The 16,540-nt window shown below is 36.2% G+C and overlaps 2 protein-coding genes across 2 annotated transcripts; one reads left to right on the top strand and one right to left on the bottom strand.

Annotated features, from left to right (window-relative positions):
- The first annotated feature begins 252 nt into the window (after positions 1 to 252).
- LOC126761239 (ankyrin repeat and MYND domain-containing protein 2) lies at positions 253 to 1,846 on the top strand. Its single transcript, XM_050477234.1, has 3 exons — positions 253 to 655; positions 708 to 1,475; positions 1,547 to 1,846. The coding sequence occupies exons 1-3, from the start codon at positions 452 to 454 to the stop codon at positions 1,781 to 1,783; spliced, it is 1,209 nt and encodes a 402-aa protein (XP_050333191.1). The 5' UTR covers positions 253 to 451; the 3' UTR covers positions 1,784 to 1,846.
- Positions 1,847 to 4,533: 2,687 nt separating this feature from the next.
- Positions 4,534 to 9,521, bottom strand: LOC126761346 (T-box protein 2-like). The gene is made up of 5 exons (XM_050477414.1): positions 9,222 to 9,521; positions 8,956 to 9,112; positions 6,519 to 6,786; positions 6,317 to 6,454; positions 4,534 to 5,342 (listed from the first exon to the last, which is right to left on the bottom strand). The coding sequence occupies exons 1-5, from the start codon at positions 9,310 to 9,312 to the stop codon at positions 4,611 to 4,613; spliced, it is 1,386 nt and encodes a 461-aa protein (XP_050333371.1). The 5' UTR covers positions 9,313 to 9,521; the 3' UTR covers positions 4,534 to 4,610.
- Positions 9,522 to 16,540: the final 7,019 nt, after the last annotated feature.

The following is a 16,540-nucleotide window of genomic DNA, read 5'->3' as shown; positions in this document are numbered from 1 at the left end:
TAAAATATGTCATCAAGCGAAGATAACCGAAAATCCAATATAGTGAATGAATTAGGTTGGAACCTAACACTAACACACGGCGCGACTAATAACCTTTGAATAAACTCATAGAAGCTTTAACAGAAATCTCTGGTAACGCTCGTGGGTATTAAATCAGTTATTTAACTGATAGTTAGCTTCAAGGGTATATTAAAAAAAAGATTGGGTTGTAGTATATAATCACTGTTTACTCATCTTTGGTATCGACAATCGAGTCAAAACGATAAATTTGTGATTCTTTCATTGAAATATTTGGAAATATATCACTTATAAACTCTGGAGCCTTTTTCTCATTGTACAATTTATTTAAGGTCCTTTCAAATATACATATACATAAATGATTGTATAGGTTTTACTTTATAAGTAATATAATTGTAAAAAAAAAAGATATTTTGTATCAAACATAGTAAAGATGGAACCAAATACCGAAAATAAATTGGACGAAGTGCAGAGACAGATATTTGATCGCATTGCCAAAAACGATGTAAATGGCTTCAAGCAGCTGATAACCCAACTTAAGGAGGGTGTCGATTTTGTAGACGAGGATGGGATGACTCCGCTCCAACATGCTTGTTGCAAGGGTAATAAAGAAGCAGTACAAATCTTATTAGATATGGTAAGCTCATAAGACAAACATTTTAACACGTGCTAACATTGTATTTTTTCAGGGCGCTGATATACATTTCAATAAACATGGTGCTGATTATACTCCGTTGCACTTCGCAGCTTTGTCAGGCAACACGGAAGTGTGTCGGCTTATTCTAGATGCTGGTATAAATCCAAATAGTTTAAATAGCGTTTCACGAACAGCATCACAGATGGCTGCTTTTGTTGGTAATCACTCCTGCGTGGAAACGATCAATAACTATGTTCCCCGAAAGACATTGGAGTACTATACACGTGCACAGGGTCAACAAAAGGAGCCACTGATACCACCGGGAATGATGGATTTGTTTCATCAATTTGTTATAGAAATTAATTTGCATCCTGTTCGCATCGCACTAAATTTACAATCTTTGGGATTGTTAAAAAATTTGCAAGGTTTAAAGAAAGCTTTGGAGTATATGTGTGACAAGGAAATGAAGAAGACCAATGATGTTAATGAACTCATGGCTTTTAAGTTTCATTATCTTGGTTGGATTGTGTCGGAATTAATGCGCTGCGAGGAACAGTGTAAAGCCCAACGTAAGGAAAAGTTGAATGAAGTTGATGCAGGAAAGCACGATTTTGTGGAATTATTTATAAAGCGAGTATTAAAGGAAAACAAAATTGGCCAGCTGGATTACATAGAATTTACTCTACGTGATTGCGTGCGTGAGTTTCCGTTCAGAGATTGCACTGTGTTTCGTCAAGTTGTTTCCCAACTAGCTGCTAAAGATCCGCAACCTGCACTAATGGTCTTTCGCAATGCTATTAACGGTCATCGTGGTTTTGCGGTAATATATTTATATTTTAAAAAAGAAAAATTATATTTCATAATAAATTTTACTATCGTATAACTTATTAGGATGATACATCATATTGCAGTTCTTGTGGTAATGAAAAACCAGACAAAAAGTGCTCAAAATGTAAACAAGTGAAATATTGTGATCGTGAATGTCAACGTTTGCATTGGTTTATGCATAAAAAGACTTGCGCCAGGCCTACCTCGAACGCTACGGCTTCGACCAGTACTTCATCAGCTAAGGAGCCAATAGATACAGCTGAACTACATGAGGAACTTTCCAAAATTACTACTAGCTAAATGATGTGTATATTTGTACGACTAATAAATGTTTGGTACCTTTACCCGTTTATATTCACCTTATACCAGTGCATACTCTTAGAAAAGTATATATTTACATACATATCGCTACGAATGTCAGAAATACGATTGTGTGGAATTGAAAGATCAAGTTGGAAAGCTTGCTGCTTGAATGTTATAATCCAACTTTCTCATGTACATATACAATTAATATGTACTTTCCAATATGATAAATGTATATGTTCTAATTAATTCTAATTAAATTATTATTGACTCTGAATATTCGTCATTTCGAATAAAAGTCAGGCTTATAGTGAAAATCTGTTTAAAAAACTGACTACATATTCGGATAAAGTTTAAAGTTTATATTAACAAATGACTAGGAATATTAAAATTATCAATTAAAAGTAAGGAAGTGCTAAGTTCGGCTGCAACCGAACATTTTATACTCTTTCAATTTGCAAGAATCAAAACCAGGGAAATACCGTAAGATGTAAAATGTCAACCAGAGGATCGGAATGTAAGCAATTTTACTATATATATACATATACTCTATATAACTCATACACTGACTGTTTGTTAGAAAAACGAAATCATTATATCGTCACCTGAAATGCAAAATAACGTATCATCAAAAAATTCGAAATTGAGTGTCTTATTGATTACGCTTCACTACTTCAAATTACATACATAATATTACATATGCTTAACATTTTCAGGCTCTGCGGTTAGATATAACCAGTTTTAAGTAAAATTTTGTTTCACTCATGTTCTATTTTATTTCGTGCTTAATTCTTGCTACTGTAAATTTCCGAAAATGTTGTTACGTTATTTTGCATTTCAGGTGACGATATGTAGAATATGGGAGTTGGGGTAGTATTGACTCGATTTTTTCTATTAACTATTACCGTGCCTGAATGTGCGAGAAACCAGGAGTTGCTGAGTGGTCCCTGCACGAGAATTGGAGCGGGATGAAGGTTGGAGGGGGGGACAGAACGGAATGGAAGTAATGTTGCCTACTTCAGCTCCTATGGATCGTGGAGGTCCTCTGTTGGCCAAATGTCGGATGTTCGAAAATCCTGGTTACAGTTTAAGAAGGTTGGTCAAGTTTTCGACCGATTGTATCTATTTTAGGCATTAAAATATGCTGTAATGAGTAAAAGACGTTCTGTAAATTTTATTAGGATAACTCAAATATTGTCCGATATATCCGGTATAAAGTCACCTGGGAGTTCGAAAATCTTTATATTATTTATATGGGGGCTCAGGGAAGTATTGATTCGATTTAATCCATTTTTGATACGCAGTATAACGATTCAGGAAAGTGTCCTCTCTGAATTTCTATTGTATGTTTCACACATTAACCGATATTTTCGGTCAAAAGTCAACTATAGATAAAGGGGCCCACATACTCCGGATTTAGGTGTTTCAACAGTTTTGGTTGAACTTGGGCAATTTTTGCTCATAAGGTGGCATACTTTAAAGGAATTATTAGTCCAAAATTTTATCCTGTTATATCAATTACTTCTTGATTTGTGTACTGGAAAGGGAATGAATCCCGGTCAGTCCCGAGATATGTGATTTCACCAAAAAGTGAACGGTGACAAGCCCATGTTGTTGTTCTTGTTATAGCGATTACCTAATCCCCGTTAGGATGATAAGGATTAGCTTAGTTGTTGTCGAAGTCATCCAACGGCAGGCCGAAGAAACGTGCTGTTTCGACGAGGTCGAACCAAAGGGAGAGGGGTGTTAGATGGGTGGGGTTGGTGGAGTATGCAAAAGGTGGACAGTGTCATGCGGAGACTAATTTCACGCAGGACATATATTGAATACAAGTATGTCGGGGTTTATTCTGGATAAGTAGGAGTTTAACCTGCAGAACGAAGCTGCGCAAGGGTCATTCTCGTTTCTCGCGGCACTCGAGATCTTCGTCTGCAATGGGTGGTGGTTTGACTCCGAGGACGCCATTCACTGGTAGGGAGTCGGTGAAGGTGTTGATAGCTCCATTGTGAATGGCGGTCAGTGCTTGTCGGTAGTTTGTTGCGTCCGAAGTCTGGTCGACGTACTGTCTAATGTCGTTACCGTAGTTTAAGAATGACCTCTCGATATTCCTAGGATGCGGTAACTGCAAGAAATAATTACGCGAAAGCATCTCAGCAGCAAGGAAGAACTATGCGAAAGCATTTCAACAGAAACTGCCTGGAGAGGAGTTCATGATGCTCTTTAACTGGGAGCATACGGGCCTCACTATGCAGGTGTTCGATAGGAGACATCAAGAGGCATCCTGTCGTAGTCTGGAGTACAGTATTCTGACAGGTCTGAAGCTTCCTAGTCTTCGTTTCACTACATCCAGGCGACCATATTGGTTTGGCGTAGTTAAGGACCGGCCGGCCGATCGCCTTGTACGTTGCCAACAACGTTTCTTTATCCTTTCCCCATGTGCTGCCGCCTAGCGACTTGAGGATTTTGTAGCTCTGTGCTTTGGCGATAATCGCGGTCGTACGAAGAGTAAAAGAGCACAGACTACCAAAAGTCAAACCTAAAATCTTAGGATTATTGATAGTCGGAATCTTGACGCCATTGATTGCATTACTAAGGTCAAGTCTGTACTCCTTCGTCCCCGTTCAGATCGATGCCACGACCATCGTTCACACCGGCTCCCATAAAGCTCTCAAGTCAGAAATAAAAAGAATTTTTTCTAAATATTTTTATACTAATTTTAGTTGTTTAATGCATATGTATGTACAAAATATAAATAAGTCAATATCTAAGATATATGCGTCTTGCGCCAGAAAAACTAGAACATAATTGATTAAAAACGAAATTTTTAGAACGCCAAAATCGCCGATATGCTAAAGTTATTGCGCTTCGTTTGTTTCGGCTCTACTTCATCTTCGTTATGTGTTCTGGTGGTTTCGGATAATATTTCTGGACTCTCTGCAGTTTTTTCTTCAATTATATGCGTCGCGGCAGCAGGATTTCCTAATGTTTTAACTGTCGGCGTAATATCGGTAGCGGGTAGAAGATGAGGCAGCCGCGAATATGGCAAGTGCGTCTGTAAATTTCGTTTTTGTGGCAGATGCGCTAACAACGGTTCCATTCCATCTGGTGGAGAGGACATTGGTGGATTGATGTTGGCTGCAGCGGCTAAATATGTAGCGGCAGCAATATCTATGGGCGGACTATTTAAGAATTGATACTGCATGGGGTCTCTGTGGTACATTGCCATTGCCGAGTACATTGTTTCATCATATTGCAGCGGCGACATACTCTCACAGCTACGTGAACTGCTCGAGTTTACATAAATATCATCATCGTAAGAGTCGAACGAGCGGCAGCGTTTTATTGATGACGAGTCCATCCGGCCACTGCTCACGCTGATACGATCATCTTCGCTGGACACAAATGAATTTTTGCTGGGACTGGATGGATTTTCGCCTAAATCCTCTTCGTCGGAATTCAAGGTGTTTAGCTTGCGCTTGCAACGTGACTGACCGGTTTCACGGAATCCTTTGGCAAAGGGATTGTTATCAATCTTTAACTTTGTAATTCGATCATTCTAAAAGTGCAAATAAATGTAAAAACATGTTGAATAATTTGATTTGCGAAAGTTAAGGGCATATTTTAATGATTTGTATTTATATATATATGTATTAAGGGGTTACATGGGTTGACGGGTTTGAAAAAATCGATTTTTTTAGGCTTACTAAATTCTAAAACACCTCTAGAAGTTGATCCGAGTAATAGTTTCGGAGATATAGCTTTGAAAACTTGTGCGCTCGAGGCTAGCTGGGCTAGGTGCGCCGTCTTTAAACGCGTTTTTCTCGAAACTGTGTTTTTGAAGTCGGTTGGCAAGATTTCTCGAGCACTACTCCACCGAACTTCATGAAATTTTACATAGGTCCGTTCCCACGACAGTCGGATCTACGTAACCGGACCGGATCCGGATTTTTATCCGGCCAAGGACTATCAACTCGGCAGAATTCTGCCGCTACAACAACAACAAATTATACATAGGTCTTTGAGATAAAATCTTAAAGATTTGGACGACGGATTTTTTTTTCGATTAGAACTATTTGAAAAATAGTTTTTTTTTCGCGAAATTTTCACTGAAATTTTAATTTTTTTGTAAAAGTGTCTGCCAAAAAAGCCGTGCAAGTTCTAATTTAAGGTTTTAACTAAAGCACGTATTCTTTCACTATAGATGATCCTGTAAGGAGTTAACTAACCAACGCGGGCGCATCTTTTCCCGAGGGTTCACCGGAAGGAAATGGCGTAGCAATAGCCGAGTTTAAATTTTTTTTGTTCAAAAATTTCAGAATTTCTTTGTAATTAGTGTATGTTCGTGCCAATAAAAAATTCAAAAAATTAAATATTATAAATTTTGTATATGAAAAAAAAAAAATTGTTTAAAAAATGCTGTGTTTTATCCGAGGAAACCCTTGTAACCCCTTAAAGCGAAAATATTGTATATACATAAATCCAAATAATATGTTACTTTTCAAATAAAACATAATATATACAAGTACGAACCTGGTAAGCAGTAACTGCAACGAATTCTGTTTCGGGAAAAACGAAAGCCTGTTGCGGAGACCACGGCAGCTGCGTTAGGTCTGAGGTACGGATGATGTGCAGACGCGGTTGATACTTATGCATGCTGGCGAGCACAATCTGAAGATGTCAAAGAAAAAATGTCAAAATTTTTTAAATACAAGTACATTCGCAAAACACTCACATGTCCATTGCTGTCCAGTGTATTATTGGTGAGTTTAACTTTGTTAAAAATAATGGCTTGGGATTGCCAATGTGCACCAGTGGCTGGGCTGTCGGGATGCAGAAACATGCGCTGGGGGCTCTGAGGCTCAGCACCGCCAGCAGGTATCCAATGTGAGCCAGAAAACTTAAAGCGACAATCACCAACGGGAACCATTTCGAGCAAAACACAATAATTCGCTTCGTTTTCGAGACCAGAGACGGACACACGCATCGATGGAAACATGCGCCTGCAATACAACACAGTACCATATTAGTTATAAAGGTTGAAGATTGTTAGATATTGAATAGAGAAAACACATACAGAAATTATATACCATTCATACATGAACATTGTCAATAGTCGTATGTGCATACAGACATATGTACATACATACGTACTATGTAGTTATGTATATATGTTTCGGACTTAGAAAGGTGGCAAATCAATATATCAAATGAAACTATCATCACTCGAATAGGCCACAAAATGTAGGCGTAACTTATGTGATTTGTGGTTTTATATCCAAACCAACTAAATATAGATGATTGGTTCGGGCCGGTTAACAAGTGTGTAATTATGGCATGGCAGAAGGCAGACTACCTGACAACAAAAACAAACCTTCCATGAAAATAAAAATAAAAGATCAAAATTAAAGCCAGCAATGGCAAAGGGCCTGGGCCTTCCGTCATAAAGTAGAACAGCAGGGAGCATAACGAATTGGCGCCATGAAAATTGATTTCAATTTTAAGAACAGCGACGACGACGCAGCAAAGAACAAGCAAAACATTACCACATTAACTCACATATTTCTTTAAATATTTGTTGTACATACATATGTACATATGTATGTATGTAAAAAAGCACATTCTTACCCAGATATGCCAGTTTACTGCAGATACTACTGATGTGTCTGCAGTTTTCTTCAATTGATGCGCAATGCCCTGTTCATAATGGTTTGTTACCAAAACAAAGTGCGCATGATTAATTGGTTTTAACGTGTTGCGCTCGTTGCTTTACGTCCGAACTAATGATGCGGTAAAGGCGATCAACATTGGTTTTGAACTTGACGGCCACCTATGCCATTCTGTAATTAGCACCCAATATTGATCTATGCTATATACTACATACATATGTACATATGTATATGTGTATATGCAAATGTTTGTCACAGAAATCAGAAAAGCCAACAGCTGTTGTCAAAGCACAAACGAGCTTAGAGGGGGTTTTTAAATTTGGTCAATATGCAGCTAGCTGCAATTGTGTGTGTAAACGACCATTTAACGCTTATTCTAATTTACTACTGGGAATTTGTCTTTGTATACATATTTTGGCTTTTAATCGCAGACAGAAGACAATTCAGTTAAGAGCAAGTGTAATTCTAGCGAACAATGTGTATGAAGAACAAAGAAAAGGTTGAAAGAACAAAGCACCGTCCGTGGCTTCTGCCTATTCGGCGACCAACAAATGTGACGGTTGTTGTATGTAGTTTTATGATCACATTGGCGCCACACTAGTGACTCTCCTACTCTCGTTCTTTGTAATCTGTGCAAGCATATGCACATACATACATACATACTTGTGTATTTAAATAAAGGCCTGGATATTTGTCCTTTGAATCGTACCGTCGTTGCGTTCGGAAATTACCACCCGTTGAGATATTTACGCGTGTTAATCATTTGAGAAAGATTTGTAAATGGGAACATTCATACAAAAACACATCAAAAGCAGCAAATTTTACACATATTCCTGTATGTATGTATGTATAATCATATGCGGTGGTATGTATTATATTGGGTAGTCGAAAAAGTCTTTTCGTATTTTGTCAGTAGATGTTGCAGTCGTATATCTCCAGTGCTACCAATCACATTGTGTCATACCATATGGTGTTGGAAAGGTGAGATTTTAAGCTTCATTTAACCATTAAAAATTTCGTTCGGGAAAGTTGAAAAAAAGTCCAAAAATGTGTGAAAATAATGAAGAAATTCGCTATATTTTGAAATTTTTGTATAAAAAAGGGAAGAATGCCACACAAGCCACCAAATTAAATTTGTGAAGTTTACGGAGATGATGCGATCGCTCGCTACAGTTCTGGAAATTTCGATTTACACTGATGAAAGTTTTACACTGAGGAAATAATGTGTCTAGCGGAACAATGACAAAAAGTGGTCGACCAAAATGTTACATATTTGTTTATTTATTTGTTAGTATAAATATAAAAAAATAAGTTGAAGTTTGTTTAGAAATACGAAAAGACTTTTTCGACTACCCAATGTTATAGGTATGTACATATGTATGTATATGCATAATTATATGCAGCGGTAGGTAGTATATATATGTATATAGTGGTATATATGTACATACATATATATTATATATACATATGTATCTACATATATTTGAATTTCTGTGTATTTACCTTCCGCTCTTTGTAATGATCATTTCCGTACCGATTCGATGAAACTGTTTCCACAGTTCGTCGTTTTCCAATTTTGCTTTTACACCAGGCAGCGCCGGGCGTTGAGGCACTATTAAGTGATGGGGCATATGAAACGGCAGCATAGGTGGAAATGGATCTGAAATTAATAACAAGCCCGTAATTAGTTGTTGCCACCAAAATGATTTACAAGAAAAAAAAAAAAACGCCGACGGTAAATTTTTAGCCGAAAATACGCCAAACCTTACCCGGTATACGCTGCATAATTTGCTGTCTATATAATTCATGCGCGATCTGCTGCTGCATTCTCATATCCACAAACTCCGTCATGCTTAGCATTTTCACTGATATGTTTTTTGTGGTTCTGTTAGTTAGCACACTTCCACTTATAATTAATTTTTGTTATCTTGCCACACACAGTCACCGCTTAAATTTTAAAGTATTTCCACACAACTGTTTAGCTTCAACGTTTTATTATTGCTGCGAGCACGTTCACTTGGAAACTAACTTTTGCTAATAGCAATTCTGTCTTCGTCGGCTAAAAATTTCCGATCTGTTCTTCGAAGCGATATTAACACATGCTCATTTCACACTATGCCCGACACACAAGCTGCAACCTGTTTTTGTAGGTACTGTTGACTGACGATCGGCTCTCTATGCTGCTCAGTGTTTTCGATCTCTCTTTTCCTTTTACTTTGCTCTCTAGCATTTTTGAGTTACATGTATATGTATGTAAAACAACGTCTGATTGGTCTTTGGAGTCGTGCGTTTATTACATTTATAGTAAATACAAGCTGCGAGCCGATCTCCATTTTGGAAAATTGTCAGGAACAAATATTGTATTTTCTTCTTATTTACTCAATTGAAATGTGTGCTCTTTCGTTTCATGACTCCTCCCATTGAATCAGTGTTGTTGCTGTGTTAACACTTCGTTTGATTATTAATTTATTTTGACGCATGTTTGTATATATGTACATAAATGTGTTTGTATACGATGTAAGCAAATTGGGTTGAGGCGACGGTTTCAACAAGCTAGTCGCTTTGACTTGTAATTAGGATCTTCCAGACAGTCGCTCTCAATTTGTATCGACAATTATTTGTGCAACTTCTCCTCATTAGATGCCTCTTGGCGTGAGGTGCCTACCCTCTGTAGAAATGCAGGTTAGAGTTGTAATTAAATAATAAGTGCGATTTTATTTTTCGTATATGTGAGTTTATGGTTCCTATGTACGAAAAATTTATGGTTCCTATGAACGAATAAATTTTAGTCACATAGAAATAAACCTATTAACATTAGAATATTTAACGTACATACATATGTACATATGTAACATACATAAGCATGTACAGTGAAGTTCCTCATAACCTGACATCCACCGTCAAAGTAGTTTTGTCCGCTTATAGGAGCTGTCCACATTTGTGGGCGTGGCAAAAATGTGCATTTTAATTGTATTCTTAGAGTCAGTAGTTGCAGTTCACACTGAATACTACTACTACTGAACTAATAAATGCGAGAAAATGTCAGGCAGGCGTGAATAAATCACAATTATCACTTTAGTTTTCCGTTAAGCCACCGCGAAATAGACGGCGCCAGCTCAAGTCAATTTATTTGTCGGGATAATTTCGCGTATTGTTCTTATAATATATTAGTATCTAAGAATTAAAAAAACGGGTACTGCAAATTGTACACAATTTTCTTCACATATTTTATGAAATCTTGGTTATGAGGACTTTCACTGTCAGTCCGTCTGTCTGTATATGTAATATGTATATGCGAACAAGTCCCTCAGATTTTGATAAATCGATCTGAAACTTTGTACATGTACTTTTATCTCCAAGAAGCTGCTCGTTTGTCGGAACCGCCGATATCGGAGCACTATAGCATAAAGCTGTCCTACTAACTGAGCGATCAAATACATACATATCCTTGTATAGAAAACTTTTTAGTCGACGAGATATTTTCACAATTGGCAAAGAATATTCAAAATTGGTACAGAGCTTTATTATGTTATAAAAATGCAGATGTAAAGGATAAATAGCTTCGGTGCAGCCGAAGTTAATGTTTTTCCTTGTCTTTAAGTAGAGCCGAAATTGAGTCGGTGTACTTACATATATATGAGACGATATTTGTATGTACATACATATGTATGTTTGTATGTTTCTCACTGTTCTAGTCATTCGTTTTGTAAGGAGAAATAAGTAAGAGTTTTGGGCACAACCGAATATTATATCACAATAGGTCCTTAGTTCCACTACTACGTCTTAAAGAGTTAGATGGGTTTCAGAGATACAAAAAAAGGTATTTTTACGATTTTTTTAATATATTTGAAAAATATTATGTGGCATCTCAAAGATACATATTTGAACTATGTCTCCTGAAATTTTTGAAATTTTGATATAAAAATGTAGAAAATTCAGCCGTTGGAACCTCATTTCCCTGGGTGTCTCACAAAAAAGTGCTCTCGCCGTGGACAACATAACTTATTTTTGGTTCAACTAAAATTAAAAAAACCAAACATATTTCGTTAGTACATGTATAAATCTCATTTTTGAACGAGGGTTATAAAAAAATTAAAATTTTAATTTTTCTCAGACTTTGAACAAAAAATCTCATTTTGGTAAAATTTTCGCCATTTATTGGTTAAAAAAAGAAGTTGTAATAAAAAAAATCCTTCGTTCATTAACTAGATAATGCTATTTTAAAGATGTGTACACAATTCGAACTAAATCGGTCCATAACTTTTGAAGAAATCGTGTCCACCGACTTCAAAAGCAAAATTTCGAGAAAAAACGCGTTTAAAAACTCAAGTTCTCAAGGCTGCATCTCCGAAAGTATTACTCGGATAAACTTGAAAACTTGGGACAATATTCTAGAGGTGTTGTAGAATTTAACAACACAAACAAAAAAAATCGATTTTTTTTTAACTTTCAAACTCACCTAACCCCTTAAGATAAACCCAAAATATACAACTATTCTTATAATGTATGGAGGTATATTTTCGAATTTCATATAAGATATCACTATATTTATCATATTATTGTTAATGATGGGAGAAGGTGTGAACTCAATTATATATAATGGTAATCGAATTATTTTTTCTTCATTGATAATAATTCTGTGAAGCCACCGAAAGAGAAGAAAGTCATTATATTGGGGAAACGGTACATAGTGTAGCCAGTAAGATAACTTATATCTAATCCGACATTTGGTTATACCATGTGAGCATAGAGTCTACCAGATGGAGAACAGCATTATATTCGGATATGCGATTATGGGAATACCAAACCACTATATACAAGAGAAAATGATAATTTGTTTGTTAAGATGGTTTAAAAGTAGTATATAGTATACAGTTGTAATATCAAATAATAGCGCTTGGCTCCAGCACAATAGGTTTTCAGGAAAAGTGTGTTTGAAAATTTCTGGAAAAAACACACTGAGAAAATATTTTCTAAAATAATATTAGAGAATTTCATTACAAAATTGAGTTGTTTATAAAAAAACAAACAATAGTTGGTTTCTTTACTAAAACCGGTCTCTTTTTCCTTGGAACCGCGTAAAATACGTAATTTTATGTCATTTGTACATTCTCTCTGATTGGCCATTATTGTTTAACTTAAGGGGTATTCTACTCTAAACATGAATTTCAGGTAATTTTTAAATCGTAAAAAAATGTTAATATTTTTACTATCCATTTGTTTATGGTGTTTTTATTGATATCTTAAGAATACAGAAAAAAAATTTACAAAAAAATATTAAAAATTAAAATAATTAGAGGGGGGGGAGCGACAGGTGTAAAAAAATGCCGCATCCTGGTGACATTGATCCTGACTCTCCTGGTGGTCTGAAAAAAAAATCGAAAGAAATTCTTAATCAGTAAGGATGCTGTTATAGTCTCTACCTCAGGGAACACGAAAAAAAAAATTTTGAAAAATGGCGACTGCCTGAAAATAAAAATCATTTTTTACGTTTTTTTTTTTTGAAATTCCTGAATTTTTTTTAAATATTAAAAACAAAAATTTTGACACGATGCTTATAGGAACGATAAAGGATTATATAGAGAAGGTTCACACAAAATTTCAAGTAAATCGGTTCAATAGAACTTGAGATAATGCCGGTACCGTGTGGAAAAAAGTAGTTTCGAGAAAAACGCGTTTAAAAAACTCGATGCGGCCGCACCGGGCTAGGTACTGCGTCACTAAAGTAACTCTAGCTCTTAAAATAATTTTAATTTTTAAAAATCCTTTGGATGATATGTTCTTAAGGGTCTAAACTTTAAATATATGAAAAAAATCGATTTTTTTCAAATTTCTAGAGTAGAATACCCCTTAATGTAAATTTCGTGCCATCTGTATATAAGGTACATAACTATGTAGATGCTCAGAGATATCGATCTAAAAATTTTCAAAAGTCCTTTTCTCACCAAGGTGCTGCTGGCAACTAGCGAAGTTTCGTGTTTTCGGCCCAGACCGACACTCGGTAGTAGTATGAAAAAAAGAAGAAAAAGAATAGCATATAGCTGTCATACAAACTGAACGATCAGAATCAAATGCTTGTATGGAAACCTTTTTTTTAATTCAAATACAAATAATTGCCGATTGCCTAAACACAATCCTAAAAACCTAAACGGCTACAATTATAACAAGAACATTGAACGCATTATATAATTTTTCCGGAGATGAAATCATTGTCCTAGATAAGAACTCGTGCCAAATTTAGTGAAGATATCTCATCAAATAAAATGGTTTCCATACAAGTAAACATTGCATGCAAACATTTACAAAATTCAATGGAAAAACGTGGAGGAATTGGGATAGAAAAAAGTCAGCCTAAATATGTACATACATAGATATCTTAAAAGCAATGTAAGTCTGCGAAAATAGTGTTTTGATATATGAGGATCGAGTCGAATTATTACAGGAAAATTGTGTTTTACCAAAAAATAGAGTTTTTCGCAGCAAATCGGATCAGTTCCTAGTTAGTACTCTAAAATTATAAAAGTTTAATGAGGCGCTTTCTACTACTTTGCCTAAGCAACTATAACGAGCTTTATTGCTCATATTAACGATGTTCAGCGCCAAAAAGTTCCTGCAGAAGAGTTCGTGTGATCAAACGGAAGCTGCTTAACAAATTACTTGGCATTAGTGTAGGTACATTCTTATCGTAAAGAAACACATGTCACAGCTACTGTGCATAGGACCTCAGGCGACAATAGTGTCTTTACCACATAAAAGGGAGATCCGCAACGAGAGATAAGCGACAAACAAGCCATAAGTCGACCATGTATGTACAACGATTGAAGTACTTTACGAGTCCTGCGGGTTCGTTCTGACTGCGCAATAATGCTGCACACATGACTGTGGCGCCACCGATGCACAACATATCGGCTGCTTCGACGACGATAAACAATAGCGAACCGACTGTGGGCAGATCCATGGTTAACATCCATGCCACTTGACGACACATGGTATATGTGTGAGTAAGGCTTTGCACTTGTATCGGCGGATGTTTGTGACCAGTCTGATTTTATTCTCTTAATTTTATTACTAGTGGCGACACACTTGCTTATGCACACACAAACCTCTCGTATGAATATGCACACTTTTATAAGTATCTACATATCGACGTATATGAGAATATCTGTAACAGGTAGAACACAATTGATGTCATGGGCTAAGTAAATATTAAAAGACACCGCCTTCCCAAAATTCACACTTAACGACAATACCGCAATATGCTACACAAAGGAAAAACAATACTAAAGGGTCAAACGAGGACATAAGGGCACTTGTCGTGCGTTCTTTTTTTCTTAGGTTTAAGGATCATCAACGGCCACTGTTTGCTTGTTCCCATTTTATGATGCAATTTTTTTTGTTGAGATGCCAATGTATCAGCAGATGTATGTATGTGTGTATGCGAATTGTTGGGTTCAGCACCTAACGCTCCAGACGGCGACATAATTGCTATAAATTTTTTGGTTTTCGTAGATTGCGTCCACCCTCTTATTGGACAATTGAGCTGAAACGCCATAACGGAGCGTCACAATTCTTACACCAGCCTCAGCTCGGACGCTCAACGACTCGACTCCGATTTATTGAGGGGCGAATTTATTACGTTGAGCATTTTTGGGAGGAAATCTGAACGTCACATTTGGAATAGTGGCGCCAAAGAGCACATGTCGTGCCACGTACTCCCGATCGTTCGTCAAATTAAGTTTTTAAACAAAACACTGGGAATTGAGGTTTTACAGACCATTGGAATTGAGTTCAAGCCTGAAATTAAAGTATGAGTATAAATGGCATTTATACTTTCTTTACTACTCAGAAGACGGAATATGAATAGCGAATTGTCTGCAGTCAATATGAAATACTCCTTCTAAAATCAAATATTAATTAAAAAAGTTTCTAAAGTTTACTTCGAAATCACTTCATTATAAAGTGCTTTTTATACTAAACACAAAAAATGGTTAATAAGAAGAATTTAAAATGCGCACATTTGACCGGTTCCGCATTGTTATACCCTACCCTGAACAGGGTATATTAAGTTTGTCACGAAGCTTTTAACACCCCAAAGGAGGCGTCGGAGACCCTATATAGTATATATATAAAAGATCAGTATATTGAGCTGGGTCGATTTAGTCAGTTTTTAAGATATCGTTTTGAAATTTTGCAAACGTCATTTTCTCTTCAAGAAGCTGCTCATTTGTCGGAACTGCCGATATCGGACCACTTTAACATATAGCTGCCATACAAACTGAACGATCGGAATCAAGTTCTTGTATGGAAAACTTTCACAAGACAAGAAAAGATATATTCGCGAAATTTGCTATAGATTATTTTCTTAGACAACAATGTAATCTCCGAAGAAATTGTTCAGATCGGCACACTATAGCATATAGCTGCCGTACAAACTGAACGATCGGAATCAAGGGCTTGTATAGAAAACTTTCGCATTTGACATGGTATCTTCACAAAATTTGACGTGGATTACTGCTAAAGGTAAAAAAAAATCTCCGAAAAAATTTTCCAGATCGGATTACTAAAGCATATAGCTTCCATACAAACTGAACGCATAATTACTAAAAGAATGGCACCTGTGAAGGGTATATTAGCTTTGGTGCAGCCGAAGTTAACGTTTTTTCTTGTTTTTCAAAAGTTATACATTTTTAACAACAAATTATCTGGAAGTCTAAATAACTAAGCAGTGGCGTAGCTACAACTACGGGCGCCCGGGGCCAAGGATATTTTGCCGCCCCCCTTTATCTACCTACCTACAAGTTTCATGAGGTGGTTCGAGCAAAAGTGAGTTTTTACAAAATATCTTCGATATTAAGTATATAAAATTTAGGAACTAGATGCCACGCAAATTCTGAAGCTCCACAATTCTCACAATACGGTTTTTGATGAAATTGATAGTAAATTTACAAGACATCTTATTGAAAGCCATAGAAAAAACCCATTTTCGCCCTATATCTTGTACGATTTGGAGTTTTTAAATACAATTTTTGAAAATTTGGAGAAATAAAAGTATTTGTTACAAAGACTGAAGAGTATTCGAGTAAAAATT

This window comes from Bactrocera neohumeralis, chromosome 6, assembly GCF_024586455.1.
Source record: "Bactrocera neohumeralis isolate Rockhampton chromosome 6, APGP_CSIRO_Bneo_wtdbg2-racon-allhic-juicebox.fasta_v2, whole genome shotgun sequence".
Classification (NCBI taxonomy): Eukaryota; Metazoa; Arthropoda; class Insecta; order Diptera; family Tephritidae; genus Bactrocera; species Bactrocera neohumeralis.
The sequence above is the reverse complement of the archived record's forward strand: the minus strand, read 5'-3'. Positions and strand labels throughout refer to the sequence as shown.

Bases quoted from the DNA above. Each gene is read 5' to 3' on its own strand.
- LOC126761239 (XM_050477234.1), top strand. From the start codon at position 452: ATGGAACCAAATACCGAAAATAAATTGGACGAAGTGCAGAGACAGATA. The intron at 656-707 runs GTAAGCTCATAA...GTATTTTTTCAG, and splicing joins TACAAATCTTATTAGATATG to GGCGCTGATATACATTTCAA. The intron at 1,476-1,546 runs GTAATATATTTA...ATAACTTATTAG, and splicing joins ACGGTCATCGTGGTTTTGCG to GATGATACATCATATTGCAG.
- LOC126761346 (XM_050477414.1), bottom strand. From the start codon at position 9,312: ATGCTAAGCATGACGGAGTTTGTGGATATGAGAATGCAGCAGCAGATC. The intron at 9,113-9,221 runs GTAAGGTTTGGC...TATTAATTTCAG, and splicing joins AATTATGCAGCGTATACCGG to ATCCATTTCCACCTATGCTG. The intron at 6,455-6,518 runs GTGAGTGTTTTG...TGACATCTTCAG, and splicing joins CACTGGACAGCAATGGACAT to ATTGTGCTCGCCAGCATGCA.